This window comes from Eretmochelys imbricata, chromosome 5 (genome assembly GCF_965152235.1).
Source record: "Eretmochelys imbricata isolate rEreImb1 chromosome 5, rEreImb1.hap1, whole genome shotgun sequence".
NCBI classification, from domain to species: domain Eukaryota; kingdom Metazoa; phylum Chordata; order Testudines; family Cheloniidae; genus Eretmochelys; species Eretmochelys imbricata.
In genome coordinates, this window is record NC_135576.1 from 89,190,941 (window position 1) to 89,214,750 (window position 23,810).

The 23,810-nt window shown below is 40.8% G+C and overlaps 1 protein-coding gene across 10 annotated transcripts in view; it reads right to left on the reverse strand.

Moving 5' to 3' along the window:
• Window positions 1–17,050: 17,050 nt before the first annotated feature.
• AOPEP (aminopeptidase O (putative)) overlaps window positions 17,051–23,810 on the reverse strand; it is a 389,108-nt gene continuing 382,348 nt past the window's right edge. For all 10 annotated transcript variants that reach the window (XM_077817475.1, XM_077817474.1, XM_077817471.1 and 7 more), the window contains 2 exons: window positions 20,871–21,015; window positions 17,051–17,174 (listed from right to left, as the gene is read on the reverse strand). In XM_077817475.1, the coding sequence (XP_077673601.1) occupies window positions 20,875–21,015 (141 nt within the window). In that variant the 3' untranslated portion in view covers window positions 17,051–17,174; window positions 20,871–20,874. The remainder of the gene's footprint in view (window positions 17,175–20,870; window positions 21,016–23,810) is intronic.

Here is a 23,810-nt window from a genome sequence, read left to right on the forward strand (position 1 = left end):
GGTTGGATTGGAGGCAGGGGCCGGGTCACACCTGGATGTTTGGGGGGAGACCGCCTCTCCTAACCGGCCATCCATACAATTTTGGAAAACCGATGTGGCCCTCAGGCCAAAAAGTTTGCCTGCCCTTGGTATAGACCATTCCCTCGTCTTCTAATCCATTTATTAAAGTGCTCATGGTATTTCTTTCAGAGCAGATGCAGCAATAGTAAAGATTTAGCAAAGAGTTTATTTGGTTCAAGAGCACTTTTTAAAGAAAAAAGAAAAATCAATAGTGAACTGTTGGCTGTTGCATCTTTTCACTTATTAGGAACAAGGTATACACATAAGAAAAACAGGCATTCTAGTTTTCATCTTCCTAGGTATTGCTTCCGAAAGGCATGGAATAGATCTGAAACTAAGGAGGCTGTCGCTGTTGACAAAAAAAAAAAAAAAATCCAAGGAATTTGTCCAGTGGGAACAAATGTGAGGAATGTTCTTCCTTATATGACAAGGAATCTAAAATTAATTTGTCTTTCAACAAAGAAAGTTTTTTGTTTTGTTTGCTTTCCTCCTGAGTCTTTTGCTGGATCTTGTTTTCTGTGGCCTTACTCAACCCTTATTTTGTGCTTACACATGTTCAATCTGGATTATATATATAAACTTTAAAAACAAATCTAAAAGAAGTGTGTTACTACACGTTCTACATTCAGAATTACTTGGTCCATACTAAGAGTATTATATTCATCAGTATTCTAAGGTTGCTGGAGGTGAACTGCAAGAAGGTGAAACACCACCTTTCACAGTTCTGTCACTGCAATATATCAAAATAATTCCTCCTTGCTTTTTAAAGGAACCTATAATATCCTGTCAAATAATGGTAGGTTGACTCAGGTAGGTAGGTAATCTGCAGTAAAGGCTAGGGAAAGAAAATAGAAAGCAGTGAGAAATCATTCCCATTCTCAAATATTGGTTTCTTAAAAAGGGTTACATGGTTTAAATATTATGAAAAAGGTTTACTGTTTTTTAAGATGCTTTTAACCTTGCTGTTGGACTGACCACCCTCCTACTATGTCAAAATTGGAAAAAACATGATGCATTTAAATCTGGCTTTATTGTAACCAGTGAACTATAAAATAATGAACAAATTAAAACTTTTCTAGATTCAGACGTACACTGAACAGAATTGTGTTGGGGGTCTAACTGACCCCATGTTTAGACAATGAAAATAGTTAGACACAGAAACAATATAAAAGGCACAAAAGGAGCACACAGACAGGAAATATCCTACTACTTTGAATGAATGGAGCAAGCAGGTGACGTGTTCTGAACATACAAAGTTTTAGACATTGCACATTTTTGATGCATTTTTCTGGAACAGATGTAACATCTTCCCCGTTTCTCAGGCTTTGGATCAGTACCCAGCACACTAGACACTGCTTTCCTAGCAGCCTGAGGCAAGGCTGCAGTGTTCCTTTCCTGCACCAGTAGTTTCACTATTTCTGTACCCAGGTCACTGAGAAACATCCGTGTCTTACGCAAAGATTTATTATACCATTTGTGGTTCAACAAAATCCAAACAATATATGCATTCAGACATTCAATGTGCATGTTCAATACGAGTCTTTGTCCCATAACAGCGAGTCTTTGCAACAGCTACAGCATCTGTCAAGTGTGGGCTGCCAGAAAATGTATCTGACAATTGTGGCTTCCCCAGAAATTCTTCCTAACAAGAGTAAGCTTCCCAGAAAATAAGTTTGACAGTGTTATCTTCAAAGAAACTCACTTTGCTGGACAATTGTGATGATACATAAGGCAAATGTTATCTGAGGTCTCAGACCCCCAAGACTATGTTGGTGCATTTTATTTGAAAATCAAAAACTGCTGAAACTATGATGCTATGAATAAGGCTGTGTGTCTATCATGGAGAGCAGGGATTCCGTGACTTTCTGTGACCTCCGTGGTGACTTCTGCAGTGTCCAGTGCTGGTACAGGGGCTGCCCGAGCTGGGCAGCCCCTGGGGCAGCAGCAGCAGTTTGGGTGCGAGGGGGCTCAGGGCTGGGGTAGTGAGTTGGGGTGCCCTTACTGGGGGGGTGTTCCCCACCTCTTCTGTCCCCCCCGCCCCCAGCAGGGGCCACCTCAGTACCTGCAGCACCCCCGGCCAGCCTCCCCAGAGCACCTGAGATCTCCTGGCCCAAGTTTTAGTTAGAGGTATATAGTAAAAGTCATGGGCAGGTCAGGGGCTGAGAATTTTTGTTTACTGTCGGTGACCTGTCCATGACTTTTACTAAAAATACGCATGACTAAAATGTAGCCTTAGCTATGAACAATGCTGAAAGAGTCATATAATCATATCATAAATGCTTCCTCATAATAAAAACAATCTGATGCTGAATACCTGCATAATAGATTTGGGATCTAACTGGCCCCAATAACTTTTCAGTGACCTCTTTTGCTACACTAAAACCACAACAGACAAAACCCCAGTGGTAACAGATCGTCATCATCATAGGCTGAGAATACTTGAAGAGACAGTGGTTTGTCTATCATGTTTTGTTTAATTTTTTTGAATGTGTTTGGGGTACAAGAGACCCACCCAAAGACCCGGGAAGCGTAGTCCTTTCATATTTCCCATTGACTAACATTGAGGGGTCTAACTGATCCCATTACCTTTTTAGTGGCTTTTTTTGCTACACAAAAACCATAACAGGTACGATGATAAAACCGGTGCAGAAAGGTTTACTTCATCCTACTTTGAGAATACTTCATGTATGAAGAATCATGGGTTTGGCACAAAAATTGTTATTTATATTGTAGTGCACGTTGGGGTCAGATAGACTTGGAAAACGTTAGGGAAAAAAAATCCCTGAGTGCCATCTGTGACTTTAAAAGGAATGCAAGTGCAGAGGTCTCCTTGTGCTTTAGTCAGCATTGCTGTTATGGTATTTTTACTGCTCATTCACACTGTTTGCTTATGATCTAACTTTCAATATCAGCCCAGATTTGGGGTCATGATGTAGCCTCATGTAGCTGTTACAGGGTATGTCTACACTGTAGACTTGACACATGTTCTGCCACGTGTTGTTGCCCAACCCACCCACCAATCCCCACACACTTAAAACCCCTAAATATGTATAAATGTGCACTGAGCCCATGCTAGTGTACTCAGCTGGAGGTATCAGACGATGCTCGTGTTGCACTTTGAGACGCACCCTATCTGCCCACTTTGCATTGTGGAGTCCTTCTCTGAATCACTGCTTTCTAAGATGGTTCCCCATCCAGTAGGTATAGTTTGCATTCTTTGTTCCCAGGTGTATTACCTTGCATTTGGCTGTATTAAAACGTATTTTTTTGGATTGTGACCATTTAACCAGATAACTCAGGTCACACTGTAACAGTAACCGGTTGGCTCACCAATCATCTGCAAACTTTACCAGCAAAAATGTTGTATCATGTCTAGATCACTGATAAAAAAATTAATAGCTTTGGCCCAAGAACCAATCCCTAAGCAATTCCGCTAGAAATGGCCCCACTCATTGTTGTCTCTCCACAAACAACTAATTTTGAGACCTATCAGTGAGCTAGTTTTCATTCCATCTAATGTATGTCCTGTTAGTTCTATACATAGTTTGTTATATAAGGAGTTGTTCTGACCTCATTAGCTGGGCAGATAGGAGAGTATTTGAGTTACAGTTCCCAGAACATATGGAGACAGAATCTCTTTTCAAGACAAGCCAGGGAAACTACCATATAGGAGAAAATGTGTGTCCATTAGAGCTTAAAGCTGCATAGCATGAGTGTGAAGTGAATGGATGGTGCATAGGACAGCTGGAAAAGGAATCTGAGACTTATACCATTTTTGTTTTATTTAGCTATAAACCAAAATAATTTTGCAGAGTTTTACAAGTTTAGGATGAAATTCTCAGCAGAAGTGACCAGGCAACTTTACCACAAAAGCTGTGAAAATCAGCCCAATTTTTAAGCTTTTTCACAAGCATATTTTCAACCGAGCGGGTAAAATGCTGATGACCTATGGATCACTAACTAATGCTACATAAGGAACCAAGCATTTATTGATTCATGTGGCTCAAATAAAATGCAGCAAGATGAGAAACCCTAACTCAGTCTTAGTACTCTTCTACTCCACAGGTCTGTAAAAGGCTGTGAGTACTGCAGTGCTTTGTAGTGACTCTAGAGATAAGGTACAAATACAGTATTCTCACTCCACAGCACCTAATGCTATCTGTGTTCTTGAATGTAGAGGATTTAGAGAATTTAAAATGTACATTTTTACCTCTTCCATGCAGTCTGTAATTGCTAGTTGAGTTATAAAAACAAATTTTTTTCTTTGTGGGGGGAGAAATCATAGCATCTGTAGCTACACTGCCAGGTGCTTGAGGCTTCATCTTTCCCATGATTCATAACATTCATATGTGGGCCTGTTTAAGTCCACCTACCTATCTGGCTAGCATTTGTACACTGTGGTGTATTTTTTCTTCCAACTGCTTGTCTGAACTTTCAAAAGATAAGCTCAACATGGTTGCAGTTTCAATTACTGCCTTAGCAGGGAGTATCTTATTCTGGGAATTTGCTGTGGGGTGGTCTGTTCAACAGCAAGTGCCAGAAAGGAGTTTCCCTTGTTTGCATTGGCCATCTTCCTTTAACCAGCTATCTGACTATAGGAAAGGAATAAACCTCATGAACCCCTTTTGAAGGGCTTAAGTGTACTTAAAGTGACTGGTCCTTTTAATGGCCAAGGTCCCAGAGCCAAGTATGCATAAGCACTGGATCACTATCAACCTCTGAAACAAAAACTGGAATATTGTGAGTTGGCAGAATATTGTGAGTTCAGTAATGTAGTTAGTCCTACCAGGTACAGATTTTGCCTTAAATAATGTTATGTACTGGGAGAGAGTAAAAAAAAACAAAATAAAACTTGGTAGCTTCATTATTGCCCGAGATTTGGCTGGTTGCCTATATATTGTAATCGCAGCACTGATATCTGACTGGAAAATAACGTATTAGACATGTAAGCAGTGTCAGGATGAGTTCCACCCTGGTGGTGAGATGTGGCAAGTTGTGGAAAAGAACTTCAGGGGCCGAGCTCATTTGCATAGCACACCCACCCCGCCTAGAATGAGGCCTAAGCTGCCCAAATGGTCACTTTGGCTGCTGTGGGATCCCCAGTGTCTCTGTTATTGGGGCAGGAAGAATAAATTGTTATTACCCTGATTATGGGAACTGTGCTTGGAACTGTACTCGGCCTTTTGTTATGATGGAGTCACCATCAACTAAGTAGCACTTGCTAGGCAAGGGTCATGGGTTCCAAAACTCTGTGAATTGAGAAAGGTTGGGGACAAGTATTAATACTTGGTGGCATGGGCCCCTTGGTGGGGGCCTTACATGCTAATTGCACTTCCTTCTCTCTCCACTGTGGAATATCAGAGCTAATTTTGATTTCATTAGGCGTCTACTTACAGACTGCTGAGCTCACTTTGGGCTAATGGTGCACCAGCACTGAGGCTCCCCTACTACAAGCTGAATTCACCAAAGAGCTGAACTGACTAAGAGCTGAAATCAGTGAGCGTTGTGTTAAGTAGTGGGGGAGCCTGAAGATATATTGTGGAGAAGTTTGCGGGACGGCTGGAGTGCCTTGTGGACAGGCTGGTGGAGCAGTTCATAGGACGGCAGGAGCTGCTGGTGGGATGCAGAGCAGTTTGCGGACCGGCTGGTGGAGCAGTTCGTGAGGCGGCGGGAGCTGCTTGTGGGCTGCGGAGCGGTGCTGAGCAAAACTACTATCAAATTCCATTAGAGAAAGAGCTGAAAGGGGTACTTGGATACGCTCTGGCATTACTGCTGAAGATGGAAACTACTGCTGGACACAGGCAAACCCAAGCATTAATTGCAAGTTTCTGGCTAGTCATAAAATTATCATCTCTTCTGAAGATAGGGCAAAATATAGGCTCTGTCTTCATAGAGGCCATTAAGTCTCTCCTTCAAATATGACACAAAGAAAATAATAGTTAGACAACATCAAGCTTCAGTTTTCTTTGCCTGTGATTTCTTTGTCCTTTAAGGTACTATTTCTGTGAGATATCAGTGCTTGCTGATATTTAGTATATCTTAGATTTTAATGCCAAAATGTAGACCTTAGAACCTCACCCAGTAATTTCTGCATGAAGCCCATAGCTTCTGATTGAGTTTAGCATATCTTTTAGAAAGATGTCTAGTCTTGTTTTAAAGAGAATCCACCACAACGTCAGTTAAATTGTTCTAGCAGTTAATTACCCTCACTGTTAAAAAAAATTTGTCACAAACATTTCTTGATCTGGGTCTCTCCTCACCTCCATTCACCATGTTAACACAGAGAGACCCCAGACATTTACTTAACTACAAGCTCTTGGTTGTGTTTTTTCAGTGCCTAGTGCAGTGGGGTCTAGGTCCATGATGGGGCCTGCTAGGCACGATGCCGATACAAAGAACACTCCCAATACAAATATATTGCACCCACAAGCTCAATTCCCCATCCAGTTATTCTTTAAGTCCTTGAGAACCTAGGACGGGGTTGTTCTACAACTGGTTCTCTCTGCCTCCCTGGCTGATGGGTCAGAGACAGGATTTCCTTTGATAACCCTTCTCTGTGGATTGGCCTGTTTGCACCAACAATAGATCCAGTCACTTTAAATAGGATCATTTAGATTACAGATAAAATTCCAGAAAGTTATACAAACACTGCAGAATAAAATCAAAGAGCTTATATACAAAAATAGACATGGGTTGAGATTCAGGCCTAACTTTTTAATAGGATCCTTCACATAATAGATTTTCCTCTCATAAAAATCCAACCACACAGCCTGTTTTTAACTCAACTTCACTTCAGGCCTCAGCTAGCAGGATTTTCTCAGATGCCTGGAAAACTTAACTCTCTTGTAAAAATCTCTGTGAAATCTCTGACACTGTTTGAGGGAAATAATTTGGGTAGTTATTCCTAAACTGCTTTCCCTCTGTTTAAAGGTTAAATGTTAGGGCTGCCCAGTAATGGTAAATCACTCAGGTATGAGCTGTACCTGAGGGAGATTTGCTAGCTCCCCAACAACTGTTTCAAAATACAGTAATGGACGTGGGGTGGGGGAAGAAATGATGATGGGTATCCTTTCTCATGGTATCCTTTCTGTAATGCTATTGTTTCTCACACTTCTCCTGGTCAATCAACCATATTTTCTTCCATCAGACCTACGGACAAATCTCTGATATTTCAGAGGTGCTGAGCACTAACGCCTGTTGAAGTAATGGGAGTTCTCAGCACCTCTAAAAACTATGCCCAAAGCCTTTTATTGCTAAACTAATTATTGTGCTGACAGTGTTTTGGGGTAATAAGCGGCAGCGGGGGGGAAATGCCTGACTAAGCTGGTGAGTTTACCAGCTAGGATACTGTGCTCCTGGTACTGGATGCTATTACCTTCATAATGACAGCTGCATTCAGGATTACGGCACTGAACCCCACTGCTTGCTGGAGAGCAATTGCTTTTCAAGGCATCACTTTCTTTGTAGAGCTATTACTGGCACTAGTTCATAGATTCATAGATACTAAGGTCAGAAGGGACCATTATGATCATCTAGTCTGACCTCCTGCACAACGCAGGCCACAGAATTTCACCCACCCCACTCCTGCGAAAAACCTCTCACCTATGTCTGAGCTATTGAAGTCCTCAAATCGTGGTTTAAAGACTTCAAGGAGCAGAGAATCCTCCAGCAAATGACCTATGCCCCATGCTACGGAGGAAGGTGAAAAACCTCCAGGGTCTCTTCCAATCTGCCCTGGAGGAAAATTCCTTCCTGACCCCAAATATGGCGATCAGCTAAACCCTGAGTATATGGGCAAGATTCACCAGCCAGATACTACAGAAAATTCTTTCCTAGGTAACTCAGATCCTACCCCATCTAACATCCCATCCCATCCCATAGTTGGTGTGGTGCACTCTGGACGAAAGAGCCAACTAGGTTAATAACATTTGTTCTTTTAGTTTTCCAAGAATGGTGGTTTCCTGTTATCTTATCCTACTTCCTTCCTACGTTTTATAGAGCTTGAAAATTAGGAAGACCATAAAAAGGGGCCTTGTAATAGTCAAGCTGAGGAGACAAAGGTAGTGATGGTTTTAGCACAGGTACATGGGCAACATTGTAGAAATGCAGCTAGGTTGATTTGCTAAAATAGGAGCTGCAGAAGATGAAGAGAGTTAAGGATAATGCCAAGGTTATAGCCAGAGGCAAATGGAAGGTCTGAGTTGAAAAGAGGATATAAAATACAGAATTGGATTTGAGGATTACCTTTGTTGCCTCAGGTAACTTTTTAAGAAGTAGTTGAAAGAAATTGAGATTACAGTTTAATTGATGAGATCAGGAAGAGAGAAGGTTAAAAGGGCTGGGTATTAAAAATACCAAAATATACAGAACTGAGTATCATCATGTAAAAATGACAGAAAGACAAAGGAAGGGGACATAATATAATCAAGCATAAGAAATTGTGCAGAAACCAGATTCAAGAATGAAACCTTTTAGGTTGCCTTAGAAGAGGGGGCCTTGTGCAGAGGCAGAGCTACTACCAAGCGGAGGAGTTTGATATGTGGAATCAAACATCCAAGAAGAGGAAAAAAATCATGGCTGCAGAACTAAGGAGATAGTGAATACTCCACAAGGCGGAAGGCTGCAATGATGTCCAAGAGAATGAGTGTGAGGGAGAAAAAGCCATTTTGAGTATGAACAGTATTTGCTCTTTTAGCTATTTAACGGTGGTGTGACTGATACTTCAATTCTGAAATATCAACCAATATAAACCTAATGGCATACTGAGGATGAAATCCTGCTTTCTGGTTAGTTAACTGTTAGGAAAAGAAAAATTATAAAAAGCCAAGATTACAACAGTAGCAAACACCACATCAAATTAACACAGAGTCAATTTTTAAACATTTTTATATTCTCATAATAATAAATAGGGGAGCATGTTTTCTGGCAGCTGATGACAGGCTGGGATAGTGGCCATTATTTTGCCTAGAAAATATGCAATCAAGCTTTATTCACATTAATTTGACATTCTAATAAATATAGCTAACCTCTAAACTGCTGTGAAAATGTCCTGTATCTTTTTGAGAGACAAAATGAGTGAGGTAATATCATTTATTGGACCAACTCCTGTTGGTGAGAGAGAGACAAGACGACAACACAAGGTCCAATAAAAGATATTACCTCACTTACCTTGTCTCTCTCTAATATCCTGGGACCGATATGGCTACAACTACATTGTTTTTCTTAGACATCTTAACCTTTTCCTTTGGCAAAAAATGCATATTACACAAGCAAGAGGACATTTTTATTTATTACTATTATTTTTGCAACACACTCAATGTATTGTGTGCTTTACAGAAACAAAAGCCTTGTCTGTATTAAAAATTGCTTGTTTTACTAAAGGTAAATCAGCTTAGTTAAACCAGTGCAAACCTGTGCGGTTTGTGCTGGTTTAAATAAATCCACTTAGAAGCATCTCTTTAGTGAAACCTATGCAACTTTTAATACAGACAAGATCTAATAGAAAGATATGGTCCTTGATTCAGAAAATTATCATTTAAAACCCCAATCTTGTAAGGTCTTATGCATGTGCATTAGATCACTCGCTCAGTAGTCCCAGAGATTTCAATAGGGTCTAGTCACATGAGTCAATTGTGCACATGCTTAAGTCTTTGCTGGGTTGGGGCTTAAATTTTGATAAGACTCAGCTTAGGCATGTTAACATTTTGATGATTCAATAATTATTTTTGGTAGCCTGTTTTTGTTTTTATTATATTTAACACCAGGTTTAAAACTCTGGGCCTAATTCTCTTCTCTCTTATACCAACATTGGTGCTGCTGAGTGGGGGACAGCAGTTAAAGGTCTCTGGAAACTAACAATCTCTCAATCTTTATAAAAAAATTTGCCTGTTGGTAGGGAACTGTATCAAATGTCCATCAGGCATGCTAGAGATTGCAGGACTGTGGTTGATATATTATAATTATTTCATAAAATAATGCTTAAAAATAAAAAGTATATTAATTGAATGTGATTTTAAATGTCAAGGCCTGTATTTATAGAGGAAAGTATGTGAGTAAAAAATGAGTCCATATCTTCCGTGTTAGTGTTTGTTTGGATAGAATGACAGTCCTATCCTTTAAAATCGCTGAAACGGCGTATTTTGTTCAAAGGGTGAGCGGGATGCAGTTAAATTAGAGACAATGTAAAGCTCTTACATGCTGAGGTGATTTTAAAATTATTTAAATAATACAGACCTTCAGCAGACATATTTTCTGTAGTCTAGCGTCTCTCACAATTCTGAGACATCTGGGCTGCTCCTCCCCACGCTGCAGCTCACGGAGGGGGGCCAAAGTTGCAGTTCTACATGCACTGACCACGTGTCCTGCTCCTGCTGCTTGCCGCCAGACTCTCTGCCTCCGTGGCAGCCCTCAGTTGGCCAGTTTAGTTGCCACTGTTTCTTTCGTTCCCCTGGCTGTTTTTCTGGCCTGTTTTCAGCAGTGGCGAGCAGATCTTTTTCTTAACCCTTTCTTCTCGTCTCTGGGTCAAATTTCATTGGCTTAATGAGTAATCTGTCTGGAGCTGCTGGCCACATGCCAGTTATACATAGTTGTGTTCCCACTGAAGTTGCTAATATCTTTCTATGAGTTCTGTGCAGCATTGGAATGACTCATCTGGCACCAAGCTGGGGGGAAGAGGGGTGGCCAGCGCATGCAGCACGGCAACTTTGGACCCCCTTCAACAGCTGCAGTGTGGAGAGGAGATGTCTTGTGGGAGATGCTAGCAGAAAGGAGATTATGGGTAAGAATTTTTCCATTTAGTATTTATATCTTTCATGTACATCAAAATTTACATGTTTGAGATACATCAATTTCATGTACATCTATTCCTGTCTTTTAAATCATACATACCAAAAAACCCCACTGAAAGCATGGATATTCCTTTTTGACACTAGCAGCTTTGGTGGATTCACAGCCAGTAATATTATGCCCCAGGAAAATACATCTCTCAACACAAAAGGATTAGCTTGCTCCCATTGCACAATTAGTATTTGAGCACATATGGGATGTGCCAACACCCACTGTTCAAATATTCCCCTGCAACAGCCGGGCATAACAGTGCTAGTTAAGGACCGTGTTTCAGATTCTAATCCTGAATTTTCTTACATCGCTGAGAACCTTAATGTTACTTGAAGTTTCTACATAAATTTCCTTCGTTGAAAGGAAAAACATGAGGGCTGTCCAATGGACCTTTGATATGCATTCAAAAAGTGGCATCTCCTTGACCCTTTTAGGCAACAGAATGTCCATCTGTATAATCTTGATTTTTGACAAGCTATTTAATCATGTGCATGTAGTTAGGAATGCAATCCAATTTATATACACAAATACGTTGTCAATGCTCAAATAATCACCTGTTTCTTCTTTCCCACCTTTGAATTTTGGTAAAATAGTTCCTCCTCTCAGCAATAGATTCTCAGCCTGGATCTCTCTCTGAGGATAAAAGCCCAATTGTGTATTTAATTCCTAAGAAACTATCAAGGGAAGACAGGTCTCACCGGGAAGGTCAAGCCAAAATTTGGGGATGGCGTGGAGTTGGGGGAGGAAATCAACATAGAGCCAACAATGTGTTTATGTGGTGTTGATGAGTAGTGGTAAGAACAGAGTGGACAATACTAGGCTGTCAGTGCCAACCCACTGATAATGGTTGGGCTACAGGCACTGTTTATTAGTTGGGAGGCTAGTGAAGTGGGAAAATTCTTGTTGAGGGAGAAAAAAGCAGGCAAAAGCTTGCTCAGGCTAGGGAGAGAAAGAGAAGGAGATCATTTTAATCTGCTGAAGTCCCTCTGTAAAGAGGGCCAAGCGTGAGAATAGGTCTCCGAAATGTTAATCTATTTTATTAAGATTTCCAATAGATTGCCACCTGGTTACTGCTCAGTTCAAAGAGATTCCAGAATTCTCTTTCCTTTCTATGTACTTATATATGCAGTAACACTATAAACATAAAGGTCTAGATCCACAAAAGCACTTAGGAATCTGGACCTTATGTACGTAAGTCCCAGTTTTGGCTCCATTGTGATCCATAGAGTTCCCACTGAACCCTGCATACACCTAAACTCACTCAGCACCTATATTTTCAAAGTAGACTAACCACTGGTTACAGAATCATTCTCTCTTTCTGGCCCAATGACTGTACCACTCTGGATAAACACTTAAATAGTAATTGGGCCCAAGTAAGACCGAATGATTTTGTGGCCCAGGGGTTAGGGTACACAACTGGGAGGGCACAGACCCCAAGTCCAGTCCCCTTGCTCCAATGACACTTTCATTATTTAGCCACAGGGAAACAGTTTCAGCAGGAGAAAATGAGAGAGCCCCATATCAGAATATATCCTAGCGCTCTGTGGCTAGCGCGGGAACTGAAGCTAGGTCTCCCACATTCCAAGTAAGTGCTCTAACCACTGGGCTAAAAGTTGCATTACCACCCTGTTCTCCTCTGGCCATTTTATGTGGAGTAAAGCAAGCACCTAACTCATTCCCTCCAGAAGTGGCTTAGGCACCTAACCTGCCTTACGCCAGCTGGGAGACAGAGGGTCCCATCTGGATCTCTAAGCAGAGATAAGGTTCTCCCTGCAGCCCAGACTGAGGTGCCTATCTCTGAAAGCAGAGCGGGGCTCTGTCTAGCATGCTAGCTTTTATGGAGTACATTATTAGGCACCTGTCTCTCCTCATTCATTGTATAGGAGCCTAGGTGCCTAACAGGCTTTGTAGATCACAGTAGTGTTCTAGGCACCTAAAAGTTAGGTGCCATGCCGCTCAGCGTTTCAACACCTAAATCCCTTTGTGGATCCTACCATAACTCTTCAACTTTTCATTATAATTAAGACCTTCCATACCTTGTGTTCAGGTACCATAGTAATTCTCTGGCTTTTGATGATTTGCACATCCTGACTGAGGTGCAGGGTCTAAAACTGGATGAGGTACTCCAGAAGGTGTCTCACCATGATCTAGTACAAAGGTAGAATGTACAGCTCGCTTCATCGGATGCATACTGCGGAAAATACAGAAGATGTTTTTATACACACAAACCATGAAAAAATGGGTGGTTTGTGTGTATAAAAACATCTTCTGTATTTTCCACAGTATGCATCTGATGAAGTGAGCTGTAGCTCACGAAAGCTTATGCTCAAATAAATTGGTTAGTCTCTAAGGTGCCACAGGTACTCCTTTTCTTTTTGCGAATACAGACTAACACTGCTGTTACTCTGAAATTTGTCTTTTTTTGTAATCTTTTTGATGGTGCCTAAAATCTCATTAGTCTTTTTGCTGCAACTGAGCAGTGGGTTTCCGTCTTCATACCCAGGGCCTTGTGTACTGCCTGGGCTGCACATTGGGACTATTTATTGTATCTCCATGGCGTACTCTTCATTGCCATTTGAATCATGCCACATCCTAACGCACATGTGTATGTTTAACTTTGGCTCATAGCTGAAAACACTTAGTGATGTTCAATTCATGAATGATTTTTGATACTTGAATATTTCACTGTGTTCTCCTTGCTTCAGCAATTGCACTGTTGTCTGGGAAGGCCAGCTCAGAGAAAGTGGGAGCTTGTAGTCAACTTCATTCATTCATTTTCTCAGTTTCCTGGGACTTAACTGCTAACCCCCATCTTTGCCTCACCCCCATCTTTGCCTCCTGCACCCTATCTGCGAACTGGACTCTAGCTCTGACTCTCTCCCCCACTCTCCTTCTTGATTATATAGAACAATGAAAGGAACATGTACTGTCAGGCAGTTAATTCTCTCTTGAGGGGAAAGATGTAGAGCAAGAGGGGGCTGCAGGCACATCCCCCAAGGGCCGTGAGATAGAAAATAAAATGTTAGGAATCTCACTGCAGCAAAATAAAGTATGGAACCAAAATTATTATTTTTGTGGTAGCATCGAAACATGCCAAATTGCACAGCTACACAATTGCAAAGGCCATGGGGCCCCAAGTGTTGACTAGGGTTATTTACTCCTCTCTCATTCTTTCAGGCTCTTTGCCAATTCGGATGATCACTGGTTACGCCTGGTTTATATTTTTGAGGTTATATCTGCGACTAAAAGGGCTTAATGCTTCTTTTTTTTTAATGAAAGCTGACTCTCTGGAGCACACGTCTACAAGAAGGGTAAATTCTGGGGAAAATTGTATAACTGTAGTATACACATGCCATTGCTAACCTGAATCTAATTTTTTCATTCACTGCATTCTATTTTTCATCTAGCAACAGAAGGGTCAGTGTATGCTATTTAGAGCCAACATGCATTTTACATTTTCTCACATTAAAATCACTAGTCATATCAATCCTCTGTTTAAAAACATGTTAAGCAGCTGTTCCATTCAAGTATTAATTGTATGTCCAATTTGAAGTCAGCAGTAAATGCTATCACACTGTAGATGTCACACTCAAGAAAATTAACATACCAGTGGAAAAGCTATAGCTCCTATACTTGAATCAAGCTGCAATGCCATAATCTTTGCTTCCTCTGTACCCAGTTTGCTATCCACCTTATGTAGCACTGTTCCCTACCTACATTGCCCAGGCTAAGAAGTAAGTGCTTATTTGGTACTTTAACAGAAATCATCATATGTTTCCATTATTGGTCAAGGTCTGGCATAGGTGGCGGTAGACCTGTCTGCACAAGCTAGTCGACTGCAGTCCGGGATGATGACCATCATGTAACGTTGTAGTCCCGTGTTAACACTTGATGTGAGTTTACCATTCTAGATTAGACTGAACCACATTACGATCATGTTGTTGAACTGTGTTGCAGTCCTGTACATACTCTGTTACACAATTTGGTTAGGTCTACAATCAGATCTATCGAGTTGTTAGGGGGGAAAGGGAGGTTGTGGATGTGTTTTATTTGAAAGGCCATAGTTGTGGGCATTTTTTTGTTACGCTGACTTTTAATGATATTGTAGCTTGGTCTCAGTCACTCCAGCATTGTTGTGAATATCCGTTTCCTACTAGATGGGCTAAAATGTGCCCTTCCCCCTTGTTGCAAATCCTCCGCTTGAATCTCACTTCAGTGACAGTTTGACCATTAACTGGATTGCCAGTTCCACTCTAAGGTGAACTGTAAAGGAAAAAATGTTTTGTCCCTGTCCTGCTGTTTAATCTAACTTGTTTCCCCAAAACAATATCTGTTTTGGATTGCTTTTGAAACAACAGGTTGTCACTTTCTTCTTTTTTGCTTGGTTCTGGGTGAGATGTTTGGAGGACATGAAGTGTAATGTCAGAGGAAACTATAAAATGTGCTGCAGTTCTTTCACCTCCAACGAATTCTTATATTGTCCCTCTTTTCCTCAGCTGGTGGCAGGGAAAGCTGCAGTACATACGACGTCACCGTCAGGTGCTCTTAATACCTGGGTAAAACCCTCCAGCAGAGAGAGAGAAGTAAAGCTGATATTTCCAGTATCAAAAGCAAGCAGGAAAAAACAGGTTGTTTTGAGAGAGGGAGAACTTGAGACAACTTTTATATATCAAGAACCAAACAAGGGTCAAAAACACTTTTAGTTTGTAATTTACTTTTATTATGATTGGATACAAACTGTCCAGGACTGGTGATTGATTCATGTTTAATTTTTGGTTAGCCTTTGAGTGCCTTTTTCAACTCTGAGTTCTTTCCCCATACACAATGAAAGCACCAAGAACGAATATTTGTACTTGTTCTCCCTTACTGGCCTCTGCAAAAAAACCTGTGAACTGGGGCATAGCTCTTTTATGAATAGGATCCCTTAGTCACTACCTCTGTGGGGAAAACTATATTAGAAGCCATGGCAGTAACTCAGCATGCTATTAGACAGCTTCCTAATTCTTATCGCAGTCTGAATTGCTAACTGAATATAACCCAGGTAATTAAAAATCTGTTTCTGAATTTTGGTGAGGTACAGAGAATGTAGGGAAAAGAGTAGCTATGCTCCATTGTGTTTGAGCACACTACTGAATCAGTTACCAGCAGAGCACTGTTTATAGGCTTTGTGCAAGAGGGTTTGTTGTTTTTTTTTAATTCCCCCACTGTGTTGCATTTATTTCCATCAATACTCATTAACTAACTCAGTTTCCATTTCTCCTTTAGAGTAAAAGTCAGATTATTTTATCATTATAAATGTATTAATGTGCCTAACCACTAAGCAATGGAAATAGTTAAACCACACATAATTTATTATTATAAAAATTGTGGGAAAACATTTTACAAGGTAAATATTTGCCCCCCTCTCCCATTTTTAAGGGTCCAGTTCCATGAAAAGATCAATTTTGGAAGTGTCCAGGAATCACTCCAGTAGTCTCTGCATTGAGAGGAGTTACATTTGACACCTCTACGGTACAAATGAAGCATTCCATGGGGAGAAAAAAGAAAGTTTTCAGTAATGGAAAGTATGCCCTTTTTACACTAAGTATAAAGTCATAAAGAAAACCAATCCTGCTTTTAGTGGCAATTGTTTTCAGTCCAGTCTACTCCATGACTAAAATAACTGAATTTCTTCTAGTCTGTCAGATTAGGATCTCTATACCAAATAATACATTAAAAACAACACTCACCCTTGACCTAAACCTCCCTTGGAATGGTAGAAGTCTCTCCAAGAAATCCGCTTAATTTCCCTTAAAGGGGAGTGGTATGGCAGAAACTTTCATGCTGTTTGCTATTGGTTGCTGTGTTTAGTGTGAAACAGAGTCTAATTTCAGCAATGCCCCTTTGCTAAAGTGTGTACAAAGTGTTTCTTCAAATCAACAGTTCTCTTCTCAACCCCTTTTTGTACGTGGACTTAAGCTGTTTTGGTATTTGGAATACAGAATTGTCATAACACCATACAATAAATAATGGTCATCAAGTGTCTTGTGCTACCTAACTAGCCAGAACCACAATAATGTATTTTTTTTTGAGGGGTGGAGAGGAGCAGTTGGTGCTTTCTACTTACACGCTTGGTAGCAAAAAGCCTCTTGAAAAGATAAATGCTGAGAGGTAAATGTTTGTCAGCTGATTGTTTTAGCAGGCACACAATTCTTCCTTTGATGTCTACCAGGTTCAATGAAATCCTGTTACTACCAGGATTTAGTTGTAGATATATTAAGATTTTTCTGTGATCTCTCCTGCAACAGAAGCAGTAGTAAAATTTATAACAGCGTCACCATAAAGGAATGCTTGTAAAGGCTCTCTGTGTATTCTTAACTGTCCCATTTTTTTCAAAGGAGGGGGGTTCCCTCTTTATATTTAAAAACTTACTGTTTGTCACCGAATTAGAGGCCAGATGCTTAGCTGGTGTAAATCTACATAGCTCAATGGAGCTGAATTACACCATCTGGTATTTATAGTAAGACAGTTATGAATGGGAATTACTTAATAGTCATGTGAATGTCATGTGTTCTGTCACAGGTCTCGAAGTGTCGTGTTAACTAGTCTTCCCACAATGCAGGAGCAAAGTTACTCCTATTATTACCATAAGGCAGAGTCACAAGAGAGACTGTAGATGCCTACAGTTTCACCCTACTTTGGCGCTATGGCCATTAGAATATCAGACCGAGGAGACAAGATAATTTGTTGGGAAGAGCTGAAGTGAAAACAGTGATACAAGCAGACTGTGTAACTAATTACATACCTGTGTTCTACTAAAAGAAAAAAAAACCCAGGAGTTCTCTACACAATAGTGAGGAAGCTTTTCTTCCTTAGAACACCTCATGTGTTCAAAAGCACAGTATCACAATCTGTACTAGATTTGGTTTCAGACAGAAAAAGTTACACTTTTCATAGGCACATCATTTTGCTTTAGGGCTCGACTCCTGTTCCTGCTGAACTGAGCCAGTATGTAAAATCAGAACTGATATCAGCTCAGTAGGCACCGGAGGACGGGTCCATCAACAATCTGGAACAGCAGCAGCCGTAAACAATCATTTCCTGAAAACAATACACATTGCTAAGCAATAAGCATAGAGAAATCACTGGCTAAAACTTTATAAAGCATAGCTTTACAGACTTAAGTTGGTTTAGAACAAACAACATATTTGTCTCCAACTTTTAGAAAAGGATTGAGATTACATTACAATCTGTATAAATCTTTCAGACTTATTGACTGGCTCTTTGCTTGTAGCCAAACCTGATAGTTTACAGTGCATTTCTTACATTTGCGACAGGAAAATTCTGTTCTTTTCCAAGTCTCTACCATCTCTTATGCTCTGTAAACTATATTTCACACATACTATAAAACTATACCCCAACCAACCATGTACCTCAGCCAGCAAACAGGGTAGGTTGACTTTTAAGTAGTTTCCCATCTCACCTTCTCTGCAGGTGCAGAACTTAGCCACTGTGAACAAAGAGGAAATCAATCACTGTTCACCAATCAGCTAAGCTCTGCACCTCATTAGAGAGGTCTTCGTCTCAGCATAACGAAAGATCAGATGAGGGTCTTCAATGGTGAATTTTCTCCTTTTGTTTGAAATTTTTTTTGTAGAGGATTCCACTGCCTATTATGAAAATCCTATCTCACACATGCGGCACGGTCATGGTTATGTGGTAATCCCTGGCAATGTGATTTTAATCTTAAATCACAAATCAGCATGCCAGGAACCCAAACAGCCACAACATTGCGGGACACTTGTGTAGTCTCTCTCCCATCACCCGATCAGGTTTAAAACGATAGTGCTTAAGATATTAGATTTACATTCTGTGACAGTATCTTTAAGATCTCATCTCCTTCAGGTAGCTGATTAAATAATTTTATTTAGATGACCTGTTTGACATTTCAGAAATGTCTAATGCTAATCCTAGACTGCTTATAGGACACATGCACTAACTAGCATAGGGAGGTTACACAAAGGCAATCACCAAGGGAGTTATAATAATTTTAACCTTTTTACCTTAATAAAACTTTCCTAGCTACTTAAGAGACTCTGGGTAGAGACCACCATATATTGCAGCAGACCAAACCAATCTAACTGCATATTTCTGGCCTTTGGTGCAGTTAAAAACATTTGAAACCATTACAAATAGGCTAAGACATTTATAGTGTTTTTTTGTTTGGGGTTTGGTAGGCGGTTCTCAGCATAGATGATCTGAACATGACTGTGCATGCAAACATTTTGTAGTTGGTCTCCTACCTGTTTTATAAAGCAAGACCCCCCTATAACTGGTATGCTGGCAATCTAAGCCTATTCCAAACCCACCACAGGTTTCTTGGCAGGCATTGGCACTATGTACCAGAAAAACAGTGCTATTCATGAATAACTTGTTGAAGGGGACCTCAGCAAGAAAAAGGTTGCAAACCCCTGGACTAGGCCAGATACAGTGAAAACACTGTAGGGCCCAGCAGGGGTGATGGGGGGTCTCCCGAGAGGCACAGTTTTACTTCTTTTTAGGTAGGCAAGGGCTGGCCGGGCTCCAGCCAGTTCCACATAGCAGGGTCCAAGGAGGGAGCACCACCTCCACCCCCTGACTCACTCAGGAGGCCACACTGCCTGTCTGGGCTGTGGGGGAATGCAAGCAAAAAAGTAACTCAAAGGGAGGACTCAGTTCAAAATTTGAAAGCCACTCAGGGTGCAGGGAGGGTGATAGCTCGGGGTGCAGGGGCTCCCAGTGCAGCCTCCAGCTTCAGGGGCTTGCGGGGGGGCCCACTGGCTTCAGCCCCACACCACTCCTGGTGGGGGTAGAGGGGCCGCCAGCTTCAGTGCTGGGGCTCAGGGTACTGGGTTTCAGCAATGGGGCTCTACAGTCCCCCTGAAAGGACACAGATCCCCAGTTGAGAACCACTCTCCTAGTCCATATAAATAAATGCCACAAACTCAAATAGAGCCTAATTTCAAGCATTGCCTACCTGTACAGGCTTGACGGGAAAACAAATCAAGGGGTCCTGTTCAGTACTAAATACCGAGCAATGTTTTTGCTAACTAGTTGTCTTGTTACCACAAATCAACTGTAAAGTTATGTGAACAACCAAGGAAAACAGTCTGTCAGATGGCTTATATCATTACACAAAAATCTGAGGTATGCTGTACTGGAAAGGATCTTCATACCAAACCTAATTGACTATGGGTTAAACATGCATGTACAAACACCCAGCATAGAGTATCCTCAGGGTATTCAAATAAGAAGGGAATATGTCACTATCTATATAGTATTTGGTGTAAAAGGCCAGTTTACAACCAGTAAGAAAATGACTGTATTCTATGTGTTTATACTTTACTTGCAATTTTGCTTTTTTTCCACCCATGTTTGTGAGAGGACTTCTACTTTTGTCCCTTAGCCACTAATTTCAAGCAGAACTAGAAGCAAATTGAAATAAAGCTATAAAATAGTTATCTTTATAAACAGGTACTTCCTAGCATAACCCACAACCAACCAACCAACTAATCTTAACTACCTCACACAAAATACTCAAAAGCATGTAAGCCACGCTAATCTGAATCATGCCAGAACTACGCTGGACAACTAGTTTGTAAGTGTATGATTTCGTTAAACTCTACTACTTGCCATCCCCTATCAAGTTCATATCACATTTTCTATTTGCGACTGTTAGGTGTGAGAGCAGCCATGTTTGAGAAGCGTTGTAAATGTAGATGTGTCTTAGTACAAAAATCTCTTCTCTATGCTCCTCAACTAGATACCTTGTGCATCAATGTCACTGCTCCAGCAACAGTGTGGGGGGAAAAAAACATGCAAGAAATTTAATGAATGATTCTTCGAGCTGAATATCAGCAAATTCTACATTGTGCCAGAGTTTATTCACTGAGCTGTGCGTATTCTCTCACTAAAGAGCAGGATGAGGATTAAATACTTTAGTCAAGAAAAATCACCTCTTCAGAATAACATCTCTGCCACCACTTTGGCTGATGACACATCCATTTGTTTTTGTGTTGCAGCAAAGCATTTATAGGCAAGTTCCTGTTGTTTTGCATCTTCATTCACCATTAATTCTCCATACAGATAAACACCCATAGCCTGCAAGAGGAAGAAAACACCCATTCATTCCATAACCAATTATAGCTAGCTGGCTTGTTTTTAAAGACAAGCTTGTTTCACACAGCTCCCAACACCACGCATATAGTACCCAATCTCATTTCATGTACAAAGCAATTTTTCCTTTAACAGGTATATATTTTTTTCTCCAAAATACAGTTTTCTGTCTGTGCGTCTCTCTTGGAGACTATTCAATCAGAGGAGGATTGTCGATGTTGCATTAAGTATGTTACCAAAAGAACATTTACTCTAGAGATTGATAATCAGCTAGAGTCAGCATATTATGTCAGGAAAATGCTTTTCTGCTGTTTCTTCCTCTGCTTTTCAGGTTGAAGTTTATGTTCTCTCTCAGCCACCAACTGAGCTGTTTCCAAATGTCTCATGAGCGGGCAATTTGCCTTTCCTCTAAGATGACAGAAATCTGAATGGTCTTTAGTTGATTTTCTTTCCCAGATGGGATATTTCCAAATGCAGGAATGGAGAATGGTCACTGGTATATATCAATTGACACAATCCATTCTGAGATGCCGACTTAATTTTGTTAACTGAAATCAGTTGAAAATTATGGGTTTCTGTTTCAGGCTGGTTCCTTCAAGTGGATGCACATATAGCAGTTACAACTCTGGACTGGTAGGAAAAGGCAAAGCTCTCCCTAATGCTGATTTTGAGAGTCTCCATCGGGAAGGAAAATTATGGGATGAAATCTTGGCCTTACTGAAGTCAATGGAACCAAGATTTCACCCTTGGTTACCATATCCTTTTCTGAAGATGCAAATCACTTGAGCTAGATTGACACTGGTCCTGATCTGGCAACCTTATCTGATCACAATGTGTCTACTGACAAAAGCGTAGGCTGCAAATACAAGTGTGGCTTTGCAAACTCAGTCCCCTTATGTTGATCGAAGTTTTTACAAATGTCCAGTTAATGTAATTTCATGCAATGTAACATACCATCTAGTGCCAAAAAGAAGAATAAAGTTACCACTAGAAAATATATACTTTAATTTAATATTTCTTGAAACATTTTTTTTTCCAACCAGCTCTAGAAATTATCCTCAGGATTTTACCATCAGAACTGGTCAATTTGGCAAAATTAAAAAGTGTTTGTGGACAATGTTGTTTGCCTTGGAACTGAAGACCCTAGAGCTTCTGTGGCTCAGCTCCTTAGCAGGCAGAGTATCCTGGAACCAGAGTTCCATTCCTTTTCACAGAGAATTTCTAAATATTTGGGGTTTATTCCAAATAAGAATGAAACCCAATTTTGAAATATCAAAATCCTCCACAAAATGAAATATCCTATTTTTGCACAGCTGTAATAATTTCACCCAAATCTCAAACATTAAAATGCAGTAAACACTGGGTTTCTGTTATCCCAAACTGGATTAGTCACATTTATATTTTCTGCAGACTTTTAAAATAACGACGTTCTTTCGTGATCAGTAAGGCCAAGGAAGTGCTTTGATTTTTCATGTAACCATTCCAGAACTTCGTTGTGCTACAAACCGTACACCCTGCTGGAGTAAATTAAAAAAAAGCATCTCAAAGATAGCAGCTTAAAAACTCTGCAGTTATGATTTCAAAAATTCTTTCCTTACACAGCAGAAATATGTTGATCCTGATTTGGCATAATCACCATTCTAAATATATTGCTGTTCAACTTGGCTTTTAGCAGAGAGCTGAAGGATACAGTTGCTTTTTGTTTGCCTACCAGAGGCTTATATGACAGCTTTCATGTATCTGAAATTGCATCCCTTTATATCAGGGGTTCTCAAAGCGGGGGTCGCGAGGTTATTACATGGGGGGTTGCCTCCAGTATTTATAATGGTGTTAAACATATAAAAAAAAGCGTTTTTAATTTAATAGGAGGGTCGCACTCAGAGGCTATGTGAAAGGGGTCACCAGTACAAAAGTTTGAGGACCACTGCTTTATGTAATAATTAAAATGTGCACAATACACAAACCCCTGTTAACATAGAGGGTTTTTTTTTTAAATATATGTTTATCAGAACAAATGGTTTGCTGGGGATTTTGGACTAGTTCTCTGGCTTCTCATGCATATTAGAAGTGTAATCTAGATCTAGAAGATAGTGTTCAGGAGACTAATAAGAGCTGCACTGCTGCAGCAAGACAAAGTTGCAATCTATTGTCATGAAAAATACAACATGCTGTCTGATCAACCATTAAAAAAAATCTCATATGTTGCAAATAAAGTGTGAATTGTTATAATTAGTATACTGAACATAGCAGCACCAATAATGTCACTCTGTGTGTGTGTGTGTGTGTGTGTGTGTGTGTGTGTGTGTGTGTGTGTGTGTGTGTGTTGGGAGGATGCATGTACATATTTAAGTTAAAAATTGTAAGCAAAAATAAATGAGAGTGATATTGTCAGAACAGAATGATTTAGGCCAGAGGTGGGCAAACTACAGCCCGCAGGACCGTCCTGCCCACCCCTTGAGCTTCCAGCCGGGGAGGCTAGCCCCTGGCCCCTCCCCTGCTGTCCCTCCTCCCATGTAACCACGCTTCTGCTCTGAGCAGCATGGTAAGGGGGCAGGGAGTGGGGGGGTTGAGGGGGGTTGGATAGGCGTGGGAGTCCTGGGGGGCCTGTCAGGGGACAGCGGGGTGGATAGGGGTCGGGGCAGTCAGGGGACAGGGGGGGTTGGATGGGTTGGGGGTGCTGAGGGGGCCAGTCGGGAGTGGGAAGTGGGCGGGAGAGGATAGGGGGCGGGAGCCAGGCTGTTCGGGGAGGCACAGCCTTCTCTACCCTGCCCTCCATACAG